This window comes from Orcinus orca, chromosome 9 (genome assembly GCF_937001465.1).
Source record: "Orcinus orca chromosome 9, mOrcOrc1.1, whole genome shotgun sequence".
Lineage (NCBI taxonomy): Eukaryota > Metazoa > Chordata > Mammalia > Artiodactyla > Delphinidae > Orcinus > Orcinus orca.
Genome location: NC_064567.1, coordinates 13,474,525 through 13,487,128, shown reverse-complemented (window position 1 = coordinate 13,487,128; position 12,604 = coordinate 13,474,525). Strand labels below are relative to the sequence as shown.

The 12,604-nt window shown below is 42.0% G+C and overlaps 1 protein-coding gene across 6 annotated transcripts in view; it reads right to left on the bottom strand.

Annotated features, from left to right (window-relative positions):
• Window positions 1-1,769: 1,769 nt before the first annotated feature.
• The window catches only part of SLC37A3 (solute carrier family 37 member 3), a 44,805-nt gene continuing 33,970 nt past the window's right edge, over window positions 1,770-12,604 (bottom strand). For 4 of the 6 annotated variants that reach the window (XM_004272138.3, XM_033432342.2, XM_033432338.2 and 1 more), the window contains 6 exons: window positions 12,310-12,451; window positions 10,653-10,754; window positions 9,998-10,045; window positions 8,887-9,038; window positions 4,804-4,869; window positions 1,770-3,165 (listed from right to left, as the gene is read on the bottom strand). In XM_004272138.3, coding sequence (XP_004272186.1) covers window positions 3,073-3,165; window positions 4,804-4,869; window positions 8,887-9,038; window positions 9,998-10,045; window positions 10,653-10,754; window positions 12,310-12,451 — 603 coding nt within the window. In that variant the 3' untranslated portion in view covers window positions 1,770-3,072. The other 2 variants (XM_033432340.2, XM_033432341.2) reach the window with 2 other exon arrangements.

Below are 12,604 nucleotides of genomic sequence, written 5' to 3'. Positions count from 1 at the left end.
CTTCAAGTTTTGGCCTGTGAACACCCTGTAATAAACCTTGAAAGTTTGTTCACAGGTGCATTTTGATCTGGGGAGAGGGCAAATGGCTGTCAGCTTCTCAAAAGGGTTTATGACTTAGAAAATTTGAAAACCATTCATAAAGCCAATTGGCAGTGTGGTCTGGGTGGGGATGGGACAGGGGTTGAGGTTACATAAGTTGAGCTCACTTCCCTTGAGACTTGCAGTTAACTAAACACCAGATAGTATTATATAAATGGATGCCCTATCTCTCTTTAGTACTTAACAGAGCTATTGTTAGGTATTAAGAACAGCTCATCTGGGAAAGCTGGTGACCCCTATTGGAAACTAGCAGAGGGTGAGCAGAGAAGAGAACCCAGTAAAAGATAGGAAATAAGAAGATTCAATACATTAAAATGCCATAGAAGCCAAAGAAAAAAAGTCCTGGAGAAGATGAAGTGGTTACCGGAGTCAAGTATAAGAGGAGGATTAAGAAAGATAAGGAATGAGGAAAAAAAGGTATCTAAGTTCTATGACCTTCAGTTGCACGGTTTCTGGAGAGCGATGCAAAAAAGGTCAGAGGTTAAGGGTAACATATCCAAACTAGGAGACTGGGAGAGCAAAGGAAAGTGCTATAATTATGACGTGATAATTATGTCAGAACATCAGGCATAAACCAGGAGTGTCCTGGACAAATAGACATACAGTTAGTTACCTAGTTGAGGAGGAAGTTTGTAGCACAGCCAGGAGGGCAGCAGATACCATCTGTTAACTCAAAGGATTTGGTTGTGAAAAGGAAAATAGGACGTAAGTCAGAAGAACTAGTAGGGATAAGAAAAGGCTTTATCAGTTACCTATGTGGGAGGAGGGAGGACTTCTGATGTTGTAAAGGAAAGGGAAGGAGTGGTGGACAAGAGCATCCTGTACCCTCCATCTTGCTGAACTTCACGACGCACACGGGGGCCCTCAGACATTTCTTGTGTGAATGTTGACTGGGACACCAGCCCTCCAGGAAGCGGCAAAGACTAGAATAAGCAGGAGTGGAGAGGGGCCTTTCTCCCTTTGAAACTATATGGAAGGAGAAAAGAAAACACCATATGACAAGAAAAGGCAGGCCAGAGTGCTGTATTTCAACCTAGTGAGTATCGGAGGATCGAGGTGTCGGAGAAGAATGCTTTTCCAAACTGGCCTTCACTATGGCCTTTTCTTCAAGGGAAAAAAAAATAAGAAAGTTAACTCTTAGGAGTTCTTTAAAGCTAACACGTAAGAAAGAGAACAATAGGAAATATATCCATAGTGCAAGATATAATTTCATTCAGTGCTGAGCAGTTGTTTTATTTATAATTTCATTTCAGGTACAACTTGGGGGCTACAGAGAGGTCAGAGGAACACCTGTCCAGCTAATTTTAAACTTGAGAAAGAAAACAATGGTTGGTGTCAGGATACGAAGATGTGACCACACTGATTACGTAGGGGGAGAGGAAACGCTCAGCCAAATGTCAGACAGGGGCTAAATCATCAAAACGGGGTTCATCTAGAGACGATTCTTAAATTACAACTAGGCAGCTCATCCAAACTCAGCACAGTCTTACACAAAGGGGAAGGGAAGGCTTTCACAGAATGTAGTAGAAATAGACCTGTACAATCTGGCAACACCGTAGGGTCAGTGAATAGTCACCAGGGAACACTCAGTAGCAGGAAATTGCAAGGCATGAGTCACATTCTACAGCGCGGAGCTCACGGTATATATAAAATAACCAGGTGGACAGATATTTATTATAAAAGTCAGTTTATTTTCCCTTTCTGTGTTTCATATTTTCCCTTTTTGTCAGTAATGAGCAATTAACTGATTGGAAATCTGCTTGATTAAATAACATTAACAAGTTCATAATCGCACCACATTTGAGAGTATAAAGCAAGAGGTTGAAAAATATTCCCTAACCCAATGCAAATTAGGCAGCCCTCCCTCAAAATTGCACAGTTTTCACCTGTTAACTTCCATAATTTAAAATATATATACAGTATGACCTTAAAATATTGATAATTAGTATAGAATTCACAGCCTTGAAGACATATATTCTACAAACTTCTAAAGAATAGATACCTAGATACACCTCAGGCCCTAGTAATCCATTAATGTGATTCAAGGTCACATACTTAACACTTACAGGGCCAAAAGGTCTTTCTTTTTTCTCTAATTCTAGTCTTCTGCTGAGGTAATGCAAGGAACCCAGCTGCGACAGAGATCAATCCTCTGAAAATACTGCTAAGCAGATTAGCTTCCTAGTGGATCCTGAAGTTCCCAGAGAACCAATCTGGGGTTGAGTACTTCAGTTGTAAATTACACACTGGCATGTTCACAATCGAGGTACCTTATGGTCCTTGAAAGGAAGACTAAAGACTTCCAGGAGCCAAAGGGAATTCTGAATGAAGACGGAGGAGAACAAGTTGACAATCACTTGAAGATATTTCTGCTTCTGGAGCTGAACGACTTTAGAGCAGATACAGAGTGACTGAGCCAATCAGCATGTAGTGTGATTTTTCCCACCGTCGTTAACAAAGGGATTCTCTGTCCAAGCAGGCTTACGCTGGACCCAGCTAGAGTGCTTTATCCGGATTTGATGCTTCAGAGACGAGGCACGCTCTGCAAACTCATGACCAAAGCAAAATGCAACGATCCTTTCTATTCGTGGAGCACGTCACTGATACAAACCATGCCTGACTGCCTTGTGGTCACTCGGCTTTCCAGACTGGAGAACTTGGGTCCAAGTCCAATACAGCATTTACGGTTAAAGGGATAAACCTCCACAGGCCAAAAAAGACACTGGCAGATTCATAGGCCATTCAGTACATTCATGAAACAACAGCGATAAAAATCATTAACAATGATTCCTGTAGTGTAGAAAAACAGCCCAGCCTTCACTCTGGTCAGCATCTCCGGCGGCTGACACTGTTGAAAGAGGCTTGATGATCTGAGGTTATGCTGGAGCTCTTAAGACAACCCCAAAATAAGGTGAATGAAAAGAAATAGTCCTGATGTGTCTCCTATTATTCTTGTTCTTTTGTGGGCACCAGTCACCCACTCAATATGCGAGCTTCTTGTCTTTGCATAAGATAGCATATTTCCCTCACTATTAATGGTGAAATAAATAGAATTGTGCAACTTGTCTGTGAAGAGAAAAAAGCATTGAACATGCAGTGACAAGTTAATTAATTCTGTTAGAGCATCATGTTTTGAACATAATAATGAATTTGGACAATTACATTCTTTTTGACTTCGTACAAGGACAACTCAATCTTTAATGAATTAGAAAATGATTTTGAAAATTACAGTTAATATTACAAAATACTTAATGTTACATTACAGTCTCCAAAAAAAGAACTAAGGTACACAGATTAAATAACTCATAGGTAGGGCAGAAAATTGATACTGGAGCTCAGATTTAAACAGTGTTTCTTCTAACAGATTCCGTTTTCTTTCTATTACATTTCTAGTATGATCACACCAACAGGTTCATCAGGAGATACTTCCCTCTACTCAGAAGTAGATGACCGAGTTATACGGCCCAGTCTGTAGAAGCTGGAGAGCACTCAGGCAGAAGAAAGCATCCTTTGTGATAGCAGAGTACATAAGCCTTAAGGCAGCTCCAGGGGATTCCAGGTGCTGAGCTATCCCAAAGGCTCCTTGGATAGGCTGGAGGACAGCATCTAGACTTGGGCAATGGAGGCTGCCTCCAATTAGGATGCCCTAGATTTAGGGACAGGATACTGAATGCATCCCCTGGTGGACGAAGCCATCACCAGACTCTCAAGTAGACCTGTCTTGAGCACCGTCTCAATATGTGATAAGAGTATGTCACATGCTTATTCAAAAGAGAGCAATGTTTTAAAAGCACAAGGCCTTATTCTGTGTTGGCTGTTTCCCAGAAAGTACAGAGTTCCAGCCAAGAATGTCGAAGGCACAACAGATATTTTCTCAAGAGACTCGAGGTTCATTTTAGAACTTGCACACCACAGTGTTAATTACAGCAATGCTTCTTTTTTAACCCTATGTGGCTTGGCATACACATTTCCTTCAGAATTCCCAAATTATATTTAGCAGACAGAGAGTACTCTGGAAGAGTACCCTGATTAATGGTTGGGGGTATAAGTCTCTCTTCATTTTTTCTGGAATTATAAATGACAATACTCATTAGACTCAGGTCAAGGGCAAACTAACAGCCCTTTCCTTCCTTGAAAAATGAATGTGTCTTTCAGAATAATAAAATGTTACTTTTCACAAAAGAATCTTTAAAAGTGGTCAGCAATTTTGTTGGTTTAAGAAGTGATTTAACCATAAAAAGAAATGAACTACTGATACATGCAACAACATGGATGAATCTCAAAATAATTATGCTGAAGGAAAGAAGCAGACAAAAATACATAGTGTATGATTCCATGTATATAAAACTCAAGAAAACGCAAGTTTATCTATAGCAACAGACAGTGCATCAGTAGTTACCTGGAGAGAGGTGGGATGGTGGAGAGGCAAGAGACAGGGATTACACAGGGGCCATGAAGAAACTTTTGGGAGTGATGGATACATTTACTGTCCTGATCGGGATGATGGGTTCACAGACACGCATGCACATATGTTAAACTGTACGAAATTTTACTTGTTAAATATATGCAATTTATTTTAAGTCAATTATTCCTCAACCAAAAAAAACTACTTTGCGTGTAAAAAAAGTGATTTAAGTAAATGCTTTGAACTAATTTAATTTAAAAACTACTAGTTTAAAAAAAACAAAAAGGGCACACACTTACCATAAGAATGAAAAAGTAGAAAACCCACATCCATCCTAGGTTGTCCTGGATCAAAGACACTAAATACTAAAAGGGAGAAAAAGAAATCACAATATAATCCTTTATAAAATAATAAACTGAAGTAGCTAAAAAGTAGATTAGGGCTTCCCTGGTGGCGCAGTGGTTAAGAATCCGCCTGCCAATGCAGGGGACGCGGGTTTGAGCCCTGGTCCGGGAAGATCCCACATGCCGCAGAGCAACTAGGCCCGTGCGCCACAACTACTGAGTCTGTGCTCTGGAGCCCACGAGCCACAACTACTGAAGCCCGTGCGCCTGGAGCCCATGCTCCACAACAGGAGAAGCCACTGCGATGAGAAGCCCGTGCTTCAAAAAGTACTACTGCAACAAAGAGTAGCCCCTGCTCACCGCAACTAGGGAAAGCCCACGCGCAGCAACGAAGACCCAATGCAGCCAAAAATAATAAATAATAAAATAAATAATTTTTTTTAAAAAAGTAGATTAAACATATCTCTTCTAGAAAATAAAAAGGAGTTAGGATTTGTATAATGTTTTGCAGTTTGCAGAGCTCTTGCATATACATGCTCCTATTTAAGCTTTATTGACACCCTTCATTTGGTAAGCTGGCACAGTCCAAAATCTGTGTAACAGAAGGCACAAGTTCAGGAGGTATATTTTTTTTCACTTTTCTATTAAGAGAGGATGATGGGGACTTCCCTGGTGGCGCAGTGGTTAAGAAACCACCTGCCAATGCAAGGGACACGGGTTTGAGCCCTGGTCCGGGAAGATCCCACAAGCCATGGAGCAACTAAGCCCACGTGCCACAACTACTGAGCCTGCGCTCTAGAGCCCGTGAGCCACAACTACTGAGCCCGCGCACCTAGAGCCCATGCTCCACAACAAGAGAAGCCACCTCAGTGAGAAGCCCATGCACTGCAACGAAGAGTAGCCCCCACTCGCCACAACTAGAGGAAGCCTGTGTGCAGCAACGAAGACCCAACACAGCCAAAAATAAATAAAATAAAATAAATAAATTTATAAAAAAAAAATTAAGAGAGGATGATGAACAGCCTCAAGTCACTTCCACTTAATCAGTCCTTCTTCCAGTGAATGGTACTATAATTGATGCTTTTAAAAATAGTTCGTCTCTGCAACTTCCCTGGTGGTCCAGTGGCTAAGACTCCACGCACCCAATGTAGGGGGCCTGGGTTCGATCCCTGGTCAGGGAACTAGATTCCACATGCCACAACTAAGAGTTCGCATGCTGCAACTAAGACCCGATGCAGCCAAATAAATAAATAAATAAATAAAACTTTTTTTTAAAAGTTTGTCTTTTAAGTATACCACTCATTTTTCAATTACACTATTTGCTCATAGGATTACTGTATGACTTTGACACTCTACAGCACATTCTTTTATTTTCAATTAATAAAAGGTATCCAATAGTTTTTAACCCACGCTCTTTTAAAAAATAAATACATGTAACATAAAGCTTGCCATTTTAACCATCTTTCAGTGTACAACTCAGCAGCATCAAATACATTCATGATGTTGCACAACCATCACCACTACCTATTTTCAAAATTTTTCATCACCCCTAACGGAAACTCTGCACCCGTTAACTCTCTGCAAGAACTCTCCATGGCCCCTCTCCTCAGCCCCTGATAAACTCTAATCTGCTTTCTGTCTCTATGAATTTACCATTCAAGATATTTCATGTTAAGTAGAATCACACAATATTTTTGTGTCTGGCTTATTTCACTTAGCATAATGTTGTTAAGGTTCATTCATGTTGTAGCATGTATCAGAACTTCATTCCTTTTTATGGCTAAATAATATCCCATTGCATAGATATACCACATTTTGTTTATCCATTCATCTATCAACGGACACTTGAGTTGTTTCCACCTTTTGGCTACTATGAATAACGCTGTGGTGAACATCGGCAAACAAATATCTGAATCTGTTTTCAATTCTTTGGGGTACAACATACCTAGGAGTGGAATTGCTGGGTCATATGGTAATTCTATGTTTAACTTTTTGAGGAACCACCATAGTGTTTTCTACAGTAGCTGCACGATTTTACATTCCCACCAGCACTGTATGTGAATTTCTCCACATCCTCACCAACACCTGTTACTCTGTTTTGTTTTAACTACAGCCATTAGGTGTCAAGTGGTAGCTCATGTTTTTGCTTTGCATCTCCCTAAGGATGCTGAGAATCTTTTCAGGTGCTTACTGACCACTGGTGTATATCTGTCATGAGGCGTCGTCCCTATGTTTCCTTCTAAGGGCTTTATTAAGTCCCTATTAAGTCATGGAGTTTGGAATTCATACCTCAAGCAATAGAAAATCATTCAAAAATCAACATGGCGGGGGAATGAGTAAAGCTAGCTATGCTTTGGTCCTGGTCCTGCTTCCCAAACCATGAAAGTCAACCTAATGCTGACCCATGTTCACAGATAGGGATCGTAACACTGGCAGGCATTCTAAATAAAAAGAAACTCCTTGAAATGCTAATTACAATCTACCCATTTGATTAATGAAGAAAACATTAGTTGGGAAGGAAAACTTAAAATACAGTAATTTCAGAAAAGGATGCCCAATACCCCTTATATGAAGACATCTGAACAGGTGGCCAATAGCATTTTTTTTAGTTCCTACTCCAGGACAAATTTCTCCTACCTTTGCTAAGTTTGTTTTTCCTTTAGTCTCAGAATCAAATATGCTAACACACTGATCCTATAAATCACTCATTCTACAATCATTCCACAAATATCTGAATGTCTACTGTGTGCCAGGCACCGTTCCTGGTACCGTTCCTGGTACCAGGGCTACAGTAGAACACAAAACAAATAAAATGCTGCCCTCGTGAAGCTCACCTTACAGTGGGAGACACAGACATTAACAAATAAATGTGTAATATATGGCTGGGTGGAGACCAGCACTAAGATGGTTTATCTCCCTCAGTATTTGCTCTTGCATTAACCACTAGCAATCGGATACCACTGATCCACTCCCATTAAGCAGCAATCTTCAAGGCCATTTAATGACCTCAATGTCAAAACTACAAGCCTTTTTCCTTCCATTCTCTTTCTCCTGACCTCTCTACCTCTATGATCTGAGTAACACACCTCCTCAAATTCTGGCTTCCTGTTTCTGTGACCATTGGGCATCCTCTGAGGGTTTGCCTATATTTTCTTTCCCCATTAAACATCACATCACTTCCACGGTTTCAACCATTTTATCCATGCAGTTGATTCTCAAATCCACATTTTGCAAAATCCACATTCTGCAATGACCTAGAGTAGTATACCCTAGGCGAGGCATGACTCATGACTGTCCCAGAGAAGGGATGCCTTTCTGAAGCTGAATGTAAGCAAAAAGGATCGATTTGAATAGTTCTGATTACCTAGAGTAGGCCAATCTTAGCCCAGAAGATCTCAAACTTCAGAGTGCGTAAGAATCGCCAGGAAGGCTTGCTGAAATACAGATCCCCAGGCTCTCACTCAGCAAGTCTACAGTAAGCTTAGTGTTCAGTACTTTAATGAACCCCCAGATGATTCTGGCATAAGACATTTATGAACCGCCTTTTGAGACACAGTTGTAGGAAGCAGAGTAAGCGACTCAGGGCAGCTGCAGAGTCCATGGCAATTTCTGGCAGGGATCCATGGGAAGAATGTGTGTACGTGTGTGTGTCTGGTAGGGGGACAGAGGTAGGGCCTGCATGTCAGGTGTGGGGTAATGAGAAGCATGTGTCTCATGGCCTCCTTGGAGTGCCAAGTTCAGGCTGGAAGAAAGGGGTGGCGGGCTGGGACTGGAGAATCTGTCTTATGAGGTGTTAGCTTCTTTTCAGACAGGAAGAATCTGGAGGTAAAAGTGGAAAGAAGGAACTGATAAATGTAGAGCAACCTTCCACATTAGGTCACATCAGCTGGACCTCAAAGACTAAAAACACAAGGCTTTCAGTACAGTGCACTACAGCACAAGAGTGCCACCCTACTGTGGCCCAGAGGGTGGGGTAAACTCTTCCACCGCTGAAGAACTGCTGAGCACTCCATGTCAAGCCCTCCCCTGCTCTCTCACCTGGCCTACCGCAGCTCCAATGCTCCCGGTTCCATCAACTATTCCTGTGACGGTCGCCAAAGCCTCAGTGCTGCCTTGGATCAGCTCCTGACGACCCAGGTCCGCAGAAATAGCAGAGCTAATCATATTAGAAGGTCCACCAATAAAAAATCCTGAAGTCATAAACAGAACAGGTTCTTATTAAGACACTATTTGTAACAACACTAGGAATCTACTGAATAAAGCAAACTCTTAATCCCAATACTCCAATCAGTATGTTGGAGAGAAACAAAAAGAGGGGAAAAAAATAACCAATAAAAATGGAAACTCCCCCAGATAGTAACATCTTCAAACTAGTTAGCATCCACTTTTCTCTAGAAAATAGAGTGAACACACAGCTTTCTAATCCTGTGAAGTGCGCATGCATTGACAACTAACTGCACTAGCTTGTCAAATTCTCTTATGGTAGAGGTGCAGCGCAGAGCATCTGACTGCCCAAATTCAACCAAACGTATTGAAAAAAAAGAGAGGAGAAAAAGCGATTTCAGCGGTGTAGGGGGTTCCATCAGCCACTGCTCGCGGTGAGGCTGTCCAAGGACTGAGCGGGAGTTGGCCCATGTGACTCTGTCCATGAGGCTGCATCAGTCCCACGTGCCTCATAGAGCAGGAGCAGCTCCCACTATCCTATGATCTCAAGTTGAAAAATAAGAATTCTTCTATAACACGGTCGCTAATTGCACCGAATTGTTTCACCTGGGGCTCAAGTGAAGAAATTCTGACCAATTCCAACACAGGAGGAAAAACTAGCTATACTGGACCTTTTGAAGGCTGGTGAATTGGTTTCCAATGCGGCATCTTCCTAAGCCACTTCTGCAAGTAACATGAGCGGGCGGGGCAGCAATCAAAAATCTTAGGAAACCTCTGTCAAAAGGGACTGCCTCTGTCACGACAGGACTGAGGAGGTCACACGAGAGCAGAGAAGTAGGATCTGAAGGAGGCATCTTTCCTTTTTACCTTCTGAGTTCTCTATAATTGTGGTTTTAGCATTACTCAAATTGAAGGAGAAATCAGTTTCCTTTTTTCCTTTTTCCTTACAGAGAAACAGTACAGTGAAATGGAGCTTATGCCATACCTGTGACAGCCATCAGAAGCGCATTGATGGACTTATCATTTGGAGAACCTGTGAGGAGACACACAGACACAGAACAACGATCTGAGGAGCACATTACGTGTGCCTCCACCCAACAGTACACACAGATCTGCGCCTGGATCTCCGTGACCTCACAGATCGCTCCCAGGGATACAAGCGCATACAGCTCCATCACCACCTCCCCCAGCTTTTATTTGTAATGTCTGCTTCTTGCTGGTGCTCAAGCTAATGTGACTTCTAAAAGCTTACAGGAAAACTCTGCTTCTATCTCAGCAGCATCTTAAGGGACATATACCAAACCTAATTACCATCTTTCCTCTTTTGAAATCTTGTCCCTTTTATTGTTTTATTGGCTCTAATGCTGCCACTCTGGAGCCTACCCTTGAACAAAGCATATACACTCCCAAGCAAGCTTTTAAACAAACCAACAAAGCAGAAGAGATGCCAGTTTCCTCCCCAACACAAATAAAACTATGTGATACTTTTAGCGGCATTTACAGGACAATACAAAGGTCCAATATTATGCCTTTGTGGCTGGTCTCAACTATCCCCCCAGGGTTGATCACTGACTCAAGGCAAATAAATGCCTTAGTCCTAAGAGATGAGGAAAACAGTTTAATTGCAAGGGAATACTCACGACTATATCCAACGAGGGAGCCGACGGCCAGAAGCAGACTGAGAGCTAACACCGGGGCTCTCTTCTGTAGCACATCAGAGATGAAGCCTTGCAGAGTTCCACCTTCAAGCACAAAGAGTGCAACCCAATCAACATGTCTAATTTAGCTCAGTTACCTGACCCTTGCTTACCACATACCCTCCACCTGCGATCAGGATCCTAACACTGGTCCATCCAAAAAGAGAGCTGGCTCTCCTAAAACATTTCCTCCGTAATTTCCTTTCAGAAAGGTTACCTGACTATTAACTGCCATGATGGCTGATGGGGACGGGACACCACAAATAAGGGAAAATCATCAAAACTACCCCACTGTTCCTTGCTGTTTTTGCTTCTCCAACCAGCTGTGAAGGCTTTTCCTCTTTTTATTTTAAAAGATAATTAATTAAGGACTGTGCTTCATCGGCTATTAGTAGTAGTGAACATAAATATTCACTAAAATTAAGTGCAGCAATCATGGTTTGGTAATAACTAATAGGTCAAGACGTTTAAAAGAAGTGATGTGGATCCTTGAAGCAACGCAGTCACATTTAGATGCATTCCTACTTGGAGTCTAGGGGCAATGGGACACCTGGTACACCCTCATCAGAAGTACGTGCAGGTCTAAAGGCAGCAACCTCACCTTGGCTCTGGATCTAAGAACAAGGGCACCCAAGTTCAAATACAGCAACAGTATATCACCTAAGGATACACTGTGCTTTCATGCGCTCAGGGCAGTTTAGGCTTCCCACACTTCTAAATGTAAACATTACAGAAAGGATATTAAGGTTCTGCCATAGCCATGTAAGCAGTACCCACTAACATGCAACCTGTACATCTGTCTGATTTGAAAGTTTCCTACTTCCTTGTTTACACTTCCAGTTAGAACAAAAGGTCACTGTTAAAATCTGCTGTGGGGCTTCCCTGGTGGCGCAGTGGTTGAGAGTCCGCCTGCCAATGCTAGGCGACAAGGGTTCGTGCCCTGATCTGGGAGGATCCCACATGCCGCGGAGCGGCTGGGCCCGTGAGCCATGGCCGCTGAGCCTGTGCGTCCGGAGCCTGTGCTCCGCAACGGGAGAGGCCACAACGGTGAGAGGCCCACGTACCGCAAAAAAACAAACAAACAAAAAAATCTGCTGTGTACAATGAAGCAACTGCAAAACAAAAAAATTAATCCCTGCTATTATTCCTACCTTTATGATCTGACAATCAATACACTAAGCTAGTATGTTTCCCTTCTTTGGCTGCGGTGTGGTATATAAAATGAACACATTCACATCCTAACTTGAATGTCTGACATACAATTTGCTTTACAGCTAAGCTATCGCTGAAAGTGTACAAAAGGGTTACACTTAAAGGGATCAGAGAGAGACATCCCTGCACTTCCCAAGACAAAAGAACTGATCCATCAACAAAGGACTGGGAAAAAGAGCCCTGTAAATCGCAGGGCTGCCACAGGCCAGGGCTTCTTTTCTGAGGACTTTTTTTTTTTAAGAGTTTGGCTATTTACTCGTAGGACAGTTTAGGAAAAATAGCTGTGGAATAAGTAATAAAACTTTAAATGATGCCAGATTTCATAACCCAGTAAAATATGACTAGTGACTAATTCTTATTACAGAAAAAGATGTATCACTGGCCTTACCTATAATTCCTCCAACATCGTACCAAATGGACAGCTTGTCGGCTTCAGCCTCCTTCCATCCGAAGTTATTACTCAGATAAAAGGGCAACCAGAAGAAGAAGGAGTAATTCACTAACTTCAAGCAGGCGTAGGCCAGTGAATACTATAGGGAAAAACATCCAACTACCAGTAAGGAACAAACGGCACAACATAACTACCATGTAAATGTAATTAAACAACAAAACAAAACAGAGGAGTATGGGGCGAATAGTACCTGATTTTCAAATTAAACGTTTCTACAAATTCCTATTTGCCT